The 16,245-nt window shown below is 36.3% G+C and overlaps 1 protein-coding gene across 2 annotated transcripts in view; it reads right to left on the bottom strand.

Moving 5' to 3' along the window:
- Positions 1-6,405: 6,405 nt before the first annotated feature.
- Positions 6,406-16,245, bottom strand: part of LOC142625598 (DNA-directed RNA polymerase III subunit 1) — a 45,144-nt gene continuing 35,304 nt past the window's right edge. Inside the window, exons 24-27 of one of the 2 annotated variants that reach the window (XM_075799247.1) lie at positions 16,124-16,209; positions 10,203-10,407; positions 9,896-10,098; positions 6,406-6,974 (exon numbers count right to left, since the gene is read on the bottom strand). In XM_075799247.1, coding sequence (XP_075655362.1) covers positions 6,923-6,974; positions 9,896-10,098; positions 10,203-10,407; positions 16,124-16,209 — 546 coding nt within the window. In that variant the 3' untranslated portion in view covers positions 6,406-6,922. Of the gene's footprint in view, positions 6,975-9,895; positions 10,099-10,202; positions 10,408-16,123; positions 16,210-16,245 lie in introns of those variants that run through there. The other variant, XM_075799248.1, reaches the window with a different exon arrangement.

Genomic DNA, 16,245 nt, shown 5'->3' on the forward strand with positions numbered 1-16,245 from the left:
CGTCATTTTGAGCATGCAGAGACATCATTTGAATGTAGTGGCTTACATGTTCCACTGGGTCTGTCTTTCCATTGTAGGAGTTGAACGGCGGCTGTGTGAATTTTCTCGGCATAGGTGCGCCTTCAATGTCTCTCGAGAATGGTGATCGAGAGCCCGACTCATTGAATCCAGGGCCATATTTCGAGGTTCTCCCCTATCCGGGGAAGTTGAATCATGGTCCGCATATTCCTTTGAACGATCGCGGTGTCGATAAGACTCGGATTGATGGGACCCTGCTGCACGGTGGTTCCCTACACTAGCCGACCTTTCCCTTCGTTCCTCATGGTCCCTTCTCCAACGTCTACCCCTTGCTTCCAATTCCAAATCCCTCACCATCCTACGTAGACGCTTGAGCTCCTGGTCCCTTTGCTCAAGCTCCTAGTCCCTTCTATCATTGAGGTTGCGCCCTGAGGTGTCGGATGCTGTCCGAAGTGTTTGAAATGATCTTTCTCCGTGCTCGAACTGTTCTACTTCCTCATTCTGCCTGTCTTCATGCCTTTTCTGCCTTCTCTCTCGCCATGTGGACGCCCGCGAAGACCCTCCAGAACCACTTTCAGCATAACTACCTAGTCGACTCTTAGACATTTTCTTATGCGTGTCATGATGGAACCACAGCTATGTAGGAGATTCCCACAGACAGTGCCAATTGTACGCTCCCAAAAGGAGCTGTAATGCCCAACTTCTATCTTGGCTCACAATCTATTTATTTTGTGGGCTTTTGGATTTCGTACAATGGGTGGTCCTATGTCTGGCAACCCAAATACCCTTGTTCCCTGTCCTCTCAGAATCGTTCTCCCTAGCTTTTCCAAAATGATCACCCTCTTTTCTCAGTATTTCCTCTCAAATTGCCCCCCCCCCCAACTCTCAAATTCACATATCTTATTTATAGCCCAAGGCTAGTTGAAGGGTTATGATTGTTTTCATGGTAAGTGGGAGGAGAGGTCCAATGCTATTACCCTTAAGTAAGTATTTAGCTGGGAGTGGGAGGTGGTGAGAGTGGCATTGAAACTGGTTCCACCGCTGGATGGACTGCCCGGCAGCGATACTCCCTAGGCTTCACCGAGCTCACTAGGACTCATCTCCTCAGGAAATTGCATTCCTGGACCAAGTAGGACTTCACCTTCGTGGTTCATGTTGTAACTGGCTTCATAGTGCTTCTCAGCTTTTTGGTGGGGTGACGAGGATCACCCGGACCATGTTTGTGGCCCAATAGAGTTTGTATTCGTGCTTGATACTTTAAGATTCGAGGTCCAACTAGTTTTGGGCTCTGTACTCATGGCATTGTTGTGATGGGCTTCGTGGGTATTGGGCTTACAGAGAAGTAACGTTCCGTACAATATGAGTTTGAATTTGGCTGACTTCAAACACTAAAAAAAAAAAGAGGAAGTTTGGCTAGAATAAATAAATAAATAAATAAATATATATATATATATATATATATATATATATATATATATATATATATATATATATATATATATATATATATATATATATAGGTTGTATTTAGCTTTATTTTTGAAACATTTTAGTTAGTTGCCATGTTTGCAAAACCATTTAGCAAACTAGCATCTCGAGTCTTAGGGACTCGATTCTTTAAAACTTGAGTTCCATGTGGTAACAATCTGATGTGGAAAAAAATTCACATGGAACTCAAGTTTTAAACACTCAAGTTTCTTCATTCACCACCTACTCTTCTTCTTCCTCCAGATCCGTTCATCTTCTTCCTTCATGGGTGTCGAGTGAGTTCTTTCTTCTTCATCTGTTCTTCTCTTCCCATGGTCAAATTCTTCAAATCTTTCCTCTTCTTCTTCTTCTTCTTCTTCTTCTTCTATGGAACTCAAGTATTAAAGACTCGAATTCTAGGTGGCAAAAATCTCTATATTAGCAATGGGAACTTGAGCCCTCGAGGCTTGAGTTTTATCACTAAACTCGAGCCTCTAGGGTTTGAGATGTTATTTCCTTAAATTTTTTGCAAAACCTTGCTTACTAATGAAATAATTACTATATATGATGATACTAGTGAGCAAATATCCCAAGTTTGGCTATGTTCTATTGTACTGACTTAAATTGACTTCAAACACGTTACAGTTCATCTTGTCTCTTTGTAGTTAGGGGCTTTTCTTGTGTACTTCCTTTGATTAGGGCTCTAACTATTTTCCTCAATAAAATTTTCTATGCTTACCTCAAAAGAACTTTCATTTGATATTTCTATCAAAATGCACATTAAATGTCATCTATTTAAGTTTCTTTATTAGTGCATCTTCCTTGACATGGCACTTTGTTTTTTAGTGTTGCACAACACACTAAGGAGTGTGCCTGGTAAAGTGGATTTTAGGGAGAATAGTTAAAAATAAAAAATAAAAAATAAAAAAAAAAAAAAAGAAAAGAGGAGAAGAACAAAATGAAGGAAAACTTTTTAGAATGTGTTTGGTTGGGAGGGAAAGAGGAAAAACATGTGGTGGGGCCCTAGTTGTTTCTCCCTGAGCCCACCAAAGAGAAATACTATATCCACAACATTTTCAGGATTCGGGCTGGGTTTTTGCATACCCGGGCCCGACCCGTGAGCCAAGACCAGAACCCAAACCTGGCCCAATTATTAATCGAGTATTTTTCCCGCAGCCCAGACCCGCCCCGCGGGCCCCACGGGCCCCGTTTAACTTCTTGGGCCCAAATTTGGCCCAACCCAAAAAAAAAAATTTTGAAGCCCATGAAATTTTTTTTCCTAAATTCAAGCCCATTCAAGCCATTTAACGTGGCCCAAATGCCAAAATTTGCCCTGTTATATGGCAGCCAAATCATTTACCTCCATTTATATGGCAGCCAAAATTTGCTGTGTTATATGGCAACCAAAATTTGCCCTGTTATATGGCATTTAAGTCACATTATATGGCAGCCAAATCAATAAATCACAACTAAGATTTTAAATCAATAAATCACTTAAAAAGCTACAAAATAAATCCCAAAAGTCTAAGAAATTACAAAATGTCTTATCCTCCACAAACCAATAAATTAAAAAGACTAAGAAATTACAAAAGGCTTAGAATAATTACAAACCAACAAATTAATCCAATAAGTCTAAGAAATTAAGGAAAACGTTCGGTTCTCAAGGGAGAGCCGCTTGGCAAGGAAGAACTAGATTTGCTTGTGTTTTCCATCTCCGTTTTAGGCTCTGCATTCTCAATAAACACAAAATCAATAAACAATTTCTTCCATTATTTAACACTAGTATGATACTTTGTGCCACCAATACGCATCACCAAACATGAAACCCACATTACCCCTTACATAAATTTCAAAAATAAAGAAACCTCCAAATTCTCCACTCTAATACTGGAAACTCATAACTCACAAATATATCCAATTAATCACGTATCCCATAATCCAAATTCAATATCCCAACTTATTTTCTAAACCAAAATTCAAGACTATCAAAACCCGACATGCAAATTCCAAAATCTCTCCACATTTCCAAATCCCCAACCACATAAACACATCAAAGATCAAATTTTAACTCAAAACCCATTACACAAATTCACTGGAAACTGACAAGTCACAACTCAACAAGAATATAACATAAATTCAAAAAACCCCTCCACCTTCCCAAAAACCAGACCCATTACACAAATTCATTAAAAACTCAATTCAACAAGAATTACCCAAAACCCACATACCCCATATTTCAAATTCAACAAACTCTTTAACCCCAAAATTCAAAATTAGCAAAACCCAACATGGAAATTCCAAACCCCAACTATGTAAACAATATCATAAAATTCCATTTAAACTCTGAAACCCATATATACAGATTCACTGTAAGCTCATAACCCACATAGAATTGCCCAAAAACGCACACATATATAATTGAAATAAGAATCCAAAAATAACATATGGAACACTTAAGTTGCGTTCATGCACCCAAAATTAAAATAAAAAATAAAAACAGGAAAATAATTAGCTTACAATGTTGAGGTGTGAGGCGTGGCTGATCCTGTGAGCTTGGCCGAGGCGTGGCTGTGTGCTGAGGGGCTGAGAGGGCGTGATGAGTTGTGAGGGGTTGACTGAGGCGTGATGAGGCGAGGTGAGGGCGTGCTGAGGCCGTGAGGCGTGAGGGGCTGAGGCATGAAGCTGAGGGTGTGAGGGGCTGCTGAGTCGCTGACTGCTGAGGAATGACTTAGGGTGTGTAGTGAGAGGGGCGGCTGAGCTGTGTAGTGAGTAGAGACTTAGGGTTACAAAATCAGATTCTCAATGATATATATATATATATATATATATATATATATATATATATATATATATATATATATATATATAAGGGGGTGTTTTAGTAATTTAATATACCGGGTATTTATCCGAGTCGGGTTTCAGATTTTTTTGATAAAACCCGGACCCAACCCAGACCCGCTTCGGGGGTTTTTTTTTTTTAAAACTCATACCCGACCCTATTCTTTATCGGATCGGGTAAAATCCAGCCCATTAGGGTCGGGCTGGGCCGAGTATCTGCAAGTCGGATCTAAATTGCCATCCCTATTCACAACAAATAAGTGGTAGGTTGTTACTAGTTGTTATGGTTGAGGCAAAAAAGTAATTTCAGAGGTAAGTTCAAATTTAAACCAATAACAACTAATCACCTATGATTTATTGTGAAAATATTGTAAACGTAGTACCTCTTACTCACCAAAATGTTTTCTCCTCAAAATGAGGAGAAAATTGAGGGAAAGAGTGACTTGATTGACAAAAATATCCCCAACTGTTTGTTTTTTTAAGCTTTTGCTTTCCAACGTTGGCTTTTTTTTTTTTTTTTTTGTTGCTTTCCTGAGATGCATTGCTTTTTTATTATCTTTATCTTGATTTCCTAGGCGCGGGCATGACATCGATTTGCTTTGTTTTTCTTCGTCTCTTTTTTTGTTTTTAGTTTAGTTTTTTTTGTTTAACTAGACATGATTTTTATTTTTTAATAAATTTAGATGATTTTTTGTCACTTTTTTTGCTTTAATTGGACATCATTTTTTAATAAGGATATATGAATAAATTTATACAAACTTATTTTTTCATCCTTCCACATTTTCTTTCTCTACCAAACAAAAAGAAAATAAATTAAAATCTTTTCTATTCTCAAATCATTTTCTATCCTCCCACTTTTTTACCTCCCCAACCAAACAAACCCTAAGTATTTTACAAACACACTGATTTTGCAGTGGATTTACCATCACTATTGTGCTATGGTTATGGGCACTGGTTAGTCTCACTTGAGAGATTAAGGCCTTGTTTGATTATCATTGAGTTAAATTCATTTTCTCTTTTCATTTTTGAAAAGAGTTTTTGTTTCTTAAATCCGGTTTTCATTTTCTCTACTCAACCCATTTTATGTTTAGCATTATTTTCTACTCTTGTTTTTTCTTTTTTTCACTTTATATTTTTCAATTAAAAATTCAACACAATTGAGAGTTTTTTATGGGACAATTCAGTGTTAATAGGACCCTCAAATTTGGTTTTTTTTTTTAATTAAAAATATGCCACTATATTTACTTTTAAGAAAATGAAAACACCAAAAAGTTGTATTCAATTTTTGTATTTAAATCCTATTTTTTTGGATACTGAAAATGAAATCTGAATAAAAATACAAAGCCAAACAAATTTTTTAGTGGTGGGTTCCATGAAAAACTGAAAATAAATACAGAATATACCAATTTTTTGCTCAAACCAAACAGGTCCTAAAGGAGAGCCAGACTGCGCCCAAAAGCAGGTTACTTTTTTTTTTTTTTTTTTTTGAGCAATGTGCTAACAATATCATTGGTTCTGTACATCTATGAGAGAAGGCCTTGAGACGAATAGTTGGCGTGCAAATTTAGAGATGAGGCCAAAATTTTTATTAGAAAATAAAGTGAGAGAGAGATAAATGTCAGGTTAGCTTACTGACTCTAACAAGATTAATTAAATAGCAAAATAGAGATGAGATCAAGAAATAGAGTTAGAGAGAAACGTAAAGGAGAGAAGCAGAGATAAAAGAACACAAAAGTCCAAAACCTAAACCCAAACAGTTGCTATAGCAAATCATGTAAAACCACCAAATCTAGCATAAACCAATAAATTCAAACATGATGCAAAACCCATGAAATCAATTTTGGATACCAATTTTTGTTGTTGAGCCGATGTTCTCAGATCTTTGTTTTTTTCTCACATGTGGTTGAGCCACAATTTAGGGGTTGAAAGATATAGATGAATCGTTTTGTGAGAGAAAGCTATGTAGATTTTGAGAGAGTTGCTTCCCCGTTGTTTTCTAATGAGAAGTGAAGAGATATTTTTTTCTGATGAGAAGCTAGAGAGAGAGAGAGAGAGAGAGGGTGGGGAAGAACAAGAAAGGGAGGAAAGAGAAAAAGAATCATTCTTTATTCAACCGGAAGATTATTTTAAGAGAGAAAAAATGTTTGGAGTTGCTATAGTAATTAATACAGTGCTCTCTAGAGCTACTATAGCAACTCTTCAAAAAATTTAGAGTTTAGAGAGGTTGTTGGAGGTAGTTTTTGTATGTGTGCTCTCCAAAATTGGCTTTAGAGAAATGATATGTCCACAACATTTTTACAACATTTTTACAACAAATCCTAAGTGGCAAGTTGTTACTGGTTGTTATTGTTGGGACAAAAAAGTAATCTTAGTATTAAATTCAAATTTGAACCTATAACTACTAACCACCTATGATTTGTTGTAAAATTGTTGTAAAAATGTTGTGGACGTAGCACCTCTCTTGGCTTTAAAGAGCCTAGTGGAGATGCTTTTACAATACTGAACAAAGTTTCTTTTTCCAAGGTTTTTGGTTTTCAGCATAAAAATTACGACCTTTGCCTGCAACTGAAACTCCTTAGTACACAACTTGGACTTGAACTCAACATAGAATTGGATCTGACCCATAATGCAGCTCCGAAGGTAGATTAACTCTGCTCACAAGAGAAGAAAATATAGTAAGCTAAAGCTTATGGAATGTACTCAAACAAAACTAAGAAGTATGACAGTCAAATTGCAGATGAATGCACATAAAAACAAAGAAGCACATGATGTTGAGAACTATCCCTGACTATACGTAGGTAAAAACAACTGCTTCAATATCAAATATTTTAACATGACAGAAATTCTGCATGCTTCCAACAGCTAATTAGTTTAACAACCACATGAAAGGTGAATTAAATAGAGATGTATGGCTTTTGATCACAGGTCTGGCACTCGCTAAGGTGAAATTAATGTGCATTGATGTACGAAAATTGTTACTTATACCCACAGATTTCTGAAATTTAACTTTACTCAGAGTTGACCATTTTATTCATGCTTCAAATTCCAATATGATCCTTATGACTGATTTTATAATTTATAATAAGCATTTTAATTCCAAAACATAAAATTAATTCTTGGGAAAAATGCAAAAATACCAAATTAACCCTTATTGTAACCTGAAATGTTTAGTCCTTAAAGCTTGGAAGAGGATTAAATCGTTACATTTACGTTAGTTAGGTGGATGGAAATTGTTGTCATGTGAGCACCATTACATGTGATAGCATTTTGATTTATTTTATATATCTTATCTTCCTTTCCTCTCACTCTCTGGCAACCAAGAATCACCAACAAACATGCAATCCATGCTGCAGCCAGAATCACCCAATCGATCCTCCCCTAAACAAAAATACCAGCCTGAAACAGAAAATCACACCTACACACATCAATCGAATCCCAAACAAAAAATCACACCCAGCTCCCTTAAACTCACCACCACCCCTTGGTCTGAATCCAACAACATGCCTTAATACCAAAATTTTGGATCTATGAATCATAGATCAAATTTATTCTATCTAAAGTCATACTCTTTGTTGCTTCCTTAATTGATAAGTCTTTTTTATTACTTTTACTAATATTGTTTTGGGTTTTTTCTTTACCTTTTTTTGTTCTCTCAACTTAAACCGACTCACTCGTTCTTACTGCTCTCCTCTAAACATGATCAAACCATTTCAAATGACTGTTCTTTATCTTTTCATCAATAGGAGCTACCCCTATCTTTAAGCAGATTTCCTCATTTAGGATTCTATCTTTCCATGTATTTTCATTTATAGATCTTAATATTCTCATTTCAGCTACACTCATTTTTATGAATATGTTACTTCTTAACAACCCAACATTCGGTACCATTGAGCATAGCTAGTCGTATAGCAGTCTTATAATATTTTCTTTTTAACTCAATAGATATTCTCTGATTTATGCGCTTCTCCACTTCATCCACACCCTACTTTTATCCTATGATTCACATCCTCTTTAATCTCTCAATATCTATGAATTACTGATCCAAGATATCGAAAGCTCTCACTCTTTAATATCTCTTGAACATTGAGTCTTACCAACTCTTTATTTGTGTTTCTACCTTTACTAAACTTACATTCCATGTACTCTATTTTAGTCCAACTTAACCAAAAGCTTTTAGATTCTAGAATGTCTTGTCAAATTTTTAACTTGGTATTAACTCGAATTCTAGTTTCATCCACTAAGGCTATATCATCTACATAAAGCATATACCAAGGGACTTCCTCTTGAATCAATTTAGTGAGCTCATCCATCACTAGTCACAAAGAGAGGCTTTATGTCGATCCCTAATGCAAACCTATAATGATAAGAAACTCACTTGTGCTTCCTCCACTTGTTTGTACACTAAATCCAAAAAAAATCACACCAATCGGAACCCAAATCCAGAAACAATAACAAAAAAAAATTTCAAGTTCAATTGAAAAGAAAATCACACCCACACACTAATCAGAAACCAAATTGACGCTGCTGTTGTCACCCAATTCAGCCCATTGAACTCCAAATCAGCCCGTGGCAGGGCACTTCCAAGCCCATTCATAGTTGCCTAAGGTGGCCCCACCCCAAGCCACCAATCTCCACCACAAACCAAAGAACCCAAATGTCTCCAACATTTACCGCTTCATAAAACCCCAGCTGCCTCCACATGAATACCTAGCCACCACCTTGAGGTTTGTTTGAGAGAAAATCAGTTAAGTTTGAAGATAAGAGGAGAATTAGGGAAGATTTTGCTTAGGCATTGGATACAAACATGTGAGTGAAGTCCCAAATTGAATAATAATGACAAGAGTTGGTAGTTAATATATCATAGTTGGACCCAAACTCATAACCTTAAGCTTTTAAGTTAAGTGGTGTCCCTATATATTATATTAACTACTTAATTGGAGGCTCCCTAAGCGTTATCTTCCCGACATTAAGGGAGAAATTATTGAGGAGAAAAAAAATTTTAATCTAAAACAAAATTTTATTACATTTTAATTTGAAAATAAATTTTTATTAAAATTATATCATGTGCAATGCATGTGATAGAATTTTCCATTCACTCAACCAAAGGAAATGTAAAAGGAGCGATTTTGTCATTTCCCTAACTTTAGGGACTATTCAAATTAGAACAATAGGGGCTAGTTTGATTATGACTCAAAGTTCAGAGATCTCTATGTATTTTTCCATTAATTCTTTCATGAATGTTGCACCAGGCCTTAGCCCATGCTTTTGATGTGCTAAGCGCCCCACTTATGGAATCCATAATTGTATGTTAGTTAACGGTAAAAATCTAGACAAAATTTATAAATAAAGTAAGGGTATCTTGGGCAAAAGGATGAAATAGAAGTAAAGATTTTTTTTTCTGCTGAAACATTGAAAGCATTTATATGAAATTTCTACAGCATTAGATGCTTTTTTAGGGTTCTTGATAACATGGTTCATTAAATAAAGTGATGTGTACGAATCAATGTACTATGTATAAACCAGTTGCTATTGACCACACTAAGATGCTGAATAGTAAATACTGCATTCTTACCTTTGTCTAACTTTGAGCATTCCAGTGCCTATCTGCATTGGTATACCCATGATTATGCATTCACTTACTCCTTCAATCCTGTCAACCCTACCATTTACAGAAGCATTGACAAGGTGATCTGTTGTCCTCTCAAATGAAGCCAGCATCAACACACTCTTGCCCATTTTTTGGATTCCAAATCTTGTGATTCCAAGCACTTCACCCTGTTTTTGGGAATAAAATTCTTCTTCAATATAGTCTTCACAACAGAGAAACACATTATGGGAAAGAGTGAGCACAATGATACAGAAGGGGGTGAAAGACTCACCCTAAATGTCATCACATCTGCTAAAAGCATCATATGGCGAATGTCTATGTTCATTCCATGACTTTCCATTGTATATTTTATCTCCTCAATAATACACTTCCTTGCAGCTTCAATGCCAAGTGTCTGCTGCACTTCAATGACATGATTACTGGTGGTTTTACGTCCATCTACTCCTTCAATGCCCATAACATCTTGAAGACCCGAGCTAAAAAGAAGCATGACATATATTAAGAATAAATGAAAGAACAGCTTTCAACATATAGCAAAACAAAAAATGACTACAATTTGAATACTGTCTATTATTGTTTGATGTTGTGCAAGATGTCATATGACATAAGCCAGTTGGTTTTCTGTTTTCTTGCTTGCTATTGTGGCAGTGATAAATTATAAATTATCCTTTATTTTTTTGATAGGTAACAAGAAATTTATTGAAATAAAATAACATCGCGTTCACAATGATGAACACTCTGAACATGAAACAAATACAAATAACTCATGAACTAAAGCTAACAGATTGTAGAAAATTAGAAATGGAAATACATTACGTAAAACCCCACAAATGAGTCCACTAAAACAAAGTACCAAATAGAAAAGTTTTTTTTTTTTTGATAAATAACAAAAAAAAATTTATTTAAAAAAAAAAAACTAAGTACACCGGGGGTGTACTTAGGGTGAAGTACAATCAAACTTTCAAACTACAATGCTCGATCATTTCTAAGAAAATCCAGTCTAACAAGGTACAAAAGAAGAAGGCTTCAACATCTAGGATAGACTGTTCACATCCCTCAAAACTTCTAGCTTTCCATTCACACCACAAACACCACACGATGCAAAGTGGCACAGCCTTCCAGAAGGCTATATTTCTATGCTTTCCAAAGGGTCCCTGCATGTAGAGAATCAATCAATAACCCTCTTCAGTATAACCCATTGGAGCCCAAAAAGATAAAACACCATTGTCCACAACCTGTAAGCTATTGGGCAATGAAGAAGAAGGTGGTCCACACACTCCCCACACTTTTGAAAAGATCTAAAGGTCTCTCAATATCTTCAAAGGTACGAGTATTGCGTTCCTACCAAACCAACCACATTATACACACTAGAACCATATTCCAAATATTTGACAGGTGTTCCCCAAACCAATTCCTACATGCAAAAAGAAGAGAAGCAACCGTCTTTGGTATCACCCACCAGATCCCAAACACCAAAAAAAACTTCACTCGATAAAGCATGAACAAACTTACAATGGAGTGAAAGATGGTCCATGGTTTCCCCATTGCAACAACACCAATTAACTAGGGGCTAAACTCTCTTAACAAGAATATCAATGGTAAGTATCCCACTTCGAGCTAGCATCCATAAAAATAAAGACACCCACCAAAAAAAACTACACTCGATAAAGCATGAACAAACTTACAATGGAGCGAAAGATGGTCCATGGTTTCCCCATTGCAACAACACCAATTAACTAGGGGCTAAACTCTCTTAACAAGAATATCAATGGTAAGTATCCCACTTCGAGCTACCATCCATAAAATGAAAGACACCCACCAAAAAAAACTTCACTCGATAAAGCATGAACAAGCTTACAATGGAGCGAAAGATGGTCCATGGTTTCCCCATTGCAACAACACCAATTAACTAGGGGCTAAACTCTCTTAACAAGAATATCAATGTTAAGTATCCCACTTCAAGCTACTATCCATAAGAAGAAAGACACCCTTTAACACCTTTACACACCAAATGCTCTTCCAAGGAAAAACATTAGTAAGAGGACTAGACAATCATTTATGACTTCTTTTCTAAGTGATTCTAACAATCATTTCACATCTAATAAGAAGAGTTATGGCAATTAACACAGAAAAACCAATTTCAATTGAAGCAATTAAACATAAATATTTTTTTTTACTAAGAAAAAATTCAATCCTATGTATCCTTCTAATATATTTTGCACCTTGATCTCACAATTGAGGATCTTTCTAATGCATATGCTGACAACAAAGAAACTGTGCTTATTGGAATTTGAGATGAAGGAATTCTGGGGGCCTTTGCAGTTAATGGAATAAGTTTAGGGAAGAGGTTTTGAAGAACTCCAAGTATTCAAGGCATAAACTTTTGAAGTTTATTAAGAAGCCTCATTAATGGTAACTCATGAATGCAAAGGGCTGGGAATGCCTACATAAAGATCTCTGGGAATGCCTACATAAAGCTAAGAGATCAGGCGTATGGACAGCAAACAAGTGACTAAGACCAACTAAAAGAGAGGATTCTGAGATCAAGTAATTATAAGGTTCTAAAGGATCTTGGACAGAAAACTATGCAATTTCATAGTATCTGGCAGGATTGGAATGTTTACCAAAGTGAAATTCATTCGAGTGGAAAGTGGAGTTAAGGAGACTTCATCAGGTAGAAAATCTAATCAAGAGAGGACATATCAAAACTTACTAGTAGAGAATGCACTTCAGGGATGGAGCAATACTAAGAATCATTTACATTATTCAGCTGCTAGAGAACTACATCATTTTGTTTTCTCTACTGTTTGAGAAGTGTAGCCGAGGCAAGATCAGTGGCAGGAGATAGCATTAAGAGTTATTGGGCTCTGTTTGATGGTATGCAGTTCAAAAGGAAAAGATCATTCCTCCACATCAACAGCAGTTGGTGACTGAGATTTTATTTTCATGGCTTTGATTTACTCTGGATTAAAAGTGATTTAGTTGATGCCAAGATCTGCACTAAAATTTCAGAAAGGGGTAAAGAACAGCATGGTGTCACTTGAAATGGCTATTAGATTATGCTCAATGTGCTCTTGACATTTTTCATTTCAAGGCATACATAGAAGGTAGCTATTTCAAAGCAATTTCAACCATTCAAATTGTAACACGTCAAATTCAAGTTTAGGCATGACACTTCAAAGTGCCATTTCCACCACTAGCTTTGTGATCAAAGGAAAACCAAGAAGGAACACATTTAGATCTTTTGAAAGGGACAGAGGCATAGGAAGCATGGACACCGATATGACCTGACACAGATATACCGTTTCTTAAAAAAACTAGGGTACAATGCGCTGGGGATACGGCAGTTAATTAATTAATTAACATTTATATTTAGGCATATTTTAAGGAATAAGTTATGTTTATTTTAGGTTTTAAAAATAATGAACAACCATCAAAATGTTTGAAAGCATATCTAAATTTACTAGTAGCAGTCAAATAATTCAATTTAATAAATAAAATAGAATAATGCAAGCAGGGGCGGAACTACTCATTGAGTTGTGGGGGCCATGGCCCCCCCAAACTTTTCAATAATTAAATAACTACCCTTAAATTTAGTTAAAATCTTCAAAAATATATGGATGCCCCCCCCCCCCCCTAAAAAAAAAATTCACATAATTCTCATGTAGCATTCTTAAATTGGATAAATTTTTATGTTTGTTATTACTTTGGCCCCCTCACTCTTAAAATTCTAGTTCCGCCCCTAAATGCAACTAAATGATCTGCATAATAACATTAATTTTATTCATTATATCAATTAATAAAAATAAATAAACAAACAGAGCACCAATGACTAACAATAATTAAAACAAAAGCAAAAACAGTAAAAGTGAGTAGGGATCATGACACTTTAGAATAGTAGTTAATATTCATTAGTTCCTACACTTTAGAATAGTAGTCACTATTCATTAGTTCTAGAATTAAAAAAAATTAAATAGAAAGTATCAAAGAACAGAGAAGGGTGCAGGCAAGAGAGGTGCAATAGGCTGCCATCACCAAAGAGGGTGAGAGAGGTGTGAGAAAAGAGAAGAGTGAAGGAAAGAGAGTTGCAATGGTCTGCCGATGGGTCCCGGTGGCTGATCTAACATCGAATCTAAGGCAGGCACTGCAATGGGGAGAGAACGAAATTTGAAGACTTAAGGACAGATCTATGGACAGTGGAGATCGTGGCAGGTAGAAAAGATCTACGTTTTTTCCTTCTGTTTTTTTGTTTTTATCAGCAGTATCCTTACCGAGTTGTGACTTTGTCCAAGCCATGTCACCATTAGAAAAATATTTTCACTGTACACTCAGGGGACACACATGCAGCCCTGTGTGTGTACCCATGTCAGACACTGACACATTACCCTTTTTGGTGTGTCCGTGCTTCACATAATGTTTTGATGTCGGTATGTCATACCAACATCAAAACATAAAAGTAATTAAATCAAAAGAAAAAGCAACTTGGCACCCTTGTATCTTTTTCAAAGAAATTTACTTCAGGAAATGATATTTTAGCCTGTGCATTGAAAAACTTTTTTTTTTTTGATAAGTAACAAAGAAATTATATAAAAACACACAGCCCAGTACATAGGAAATGTACAAAAAGGCAAAATATCAAAAAACCAAAATACAATGATCTAACAACACAGGAAGGGAAATACATGAAAAAAATGGTAAAACAAGACACCGTTTGAGAAGAGTAAAAAGAAGAAAGACTTAAGCTCAATCATGGACCGTTCACGACCCTCAAAGTTTCTAGAATTCTGTTCCCGCCAAATGCACCACATCAAACAGTGCGGCACAAGTCTCCAAATAACTACATTACAATGACACCTGAATTTACATGTCCAACAATCCAACAAATCCACTACCCTCTGAGGCATCACCCAACAAACACCAAACAAGCTAAAGATCATACTTCACATCTCAAAGGCTATAGGACAGTGAAGGAGGAGATGATCTATAGATTCCCCACACCTTTTGCACATAAAACACCACTCAAGGACAACAAAATGCCTCTTTCGAAGGCTGTCTATAGTTAGAATCTTGCCTAAAGCCGCAGTCCAAGAGAAAAAAGCTACCTAAGGAGGAACCTTCGATTGCCACACCATTTTTCAAGGGAAAGAACTGCCAGTAGAAGGGGAAATAGAATAGTAATACCCACTCACCTTAAAACCTCGTCTGCTGGCTGGCATCCAACAAGGAATGTCAGAACCAACACCCCGCACTTTTGTGGAGTAGATCAAAACCATAAACAAATTCAAAGATTGTGACTCTTGGTCATTCACTAAACGACGAAACTGAATGTCCCAAGAAACTCTCACATTTACAAAGCACATAACCTCAGAGACCGAAGCATCCCTTGTCCTACTAATATTATATAGATCTGGAAATGCCTGCTTAAGCGGACGATCCCTACACCACACATCATCCCAAAACTTCACACAAGTTCCATCACCCACTTCCTACCGAATGAACTTGGAAAAATTCCCCCAGCCACTCCGAATGAACTTCCACAAACAAACACCATAAGCCCCAGACACAAATTTTGTGCACCAACCACCCCACTCATTCCCATACTTCGCCCCAATGACCCTTCTCCAAAGGGCATCATTCTCCAAACCATAGCGACACAACCATTTGGCTAATAAGGCAGAGTTAAACCTTCTCAAACACCTAATGCCTATCCCTCCATTCTTCACTAGCCTACATATCTTGGACCAATTTACTACGTGAATTTTATGCTCATCCCCCATACTAGTCCAAAGGAAATCCCTTTGTAATTTCTCCATCCTCTTAGCCACCTTATCTGGGATAGGGAAAAGAGAAAGGAAATACGTAGGTAAGCTAGGGAGAGTACTCTTAATAAGGGTAACTTTACCCCCCTTAGATAAATACAACCTCTTCCAACCAACTAGCCTTTCACCACATTCAATGCAAACATAAATTAATATAGAATTTGCTGGAGAAAAAAAAATTAAATAGGGATCTGCAATTTCTCTCATTATAAGATATAAATATGAAAATAAAGTAAAAACAGCAGTATACAGTTTCATAGAATAAAAAAATAAAAATAAAAACCCCCAAGCCCACAAAGACTCAGAAAATTTACTCAAGAACACTTTTTTTTCATTAGGAGCTCCATTGTGGTAAGTGTTATAATGAACTAACCCTTCTACCAGAAGACCATACTTGATTGTCTTCATCTTTTTATTTTCTTCTTTCTTAATAATGGCACGCTCAACACTTTTTAAACCCTGTCAACCATAAAGTAGTGAATACGCTTGTGATCC

This window comes from Castanea sativa, chromosome 2 (genome assembly GCF_040712315.1).
Source record: "Castanea sativa cultivar Marrone di Chiusa Pesio chromosome 2, ASM4071231v1".
Lineage (NCBI taxonomy): Eukaryota > Viridiplantae > Streptophyta > Magnoliopsida > Fagales > Fagaceae > Castanea > Castanea sativa.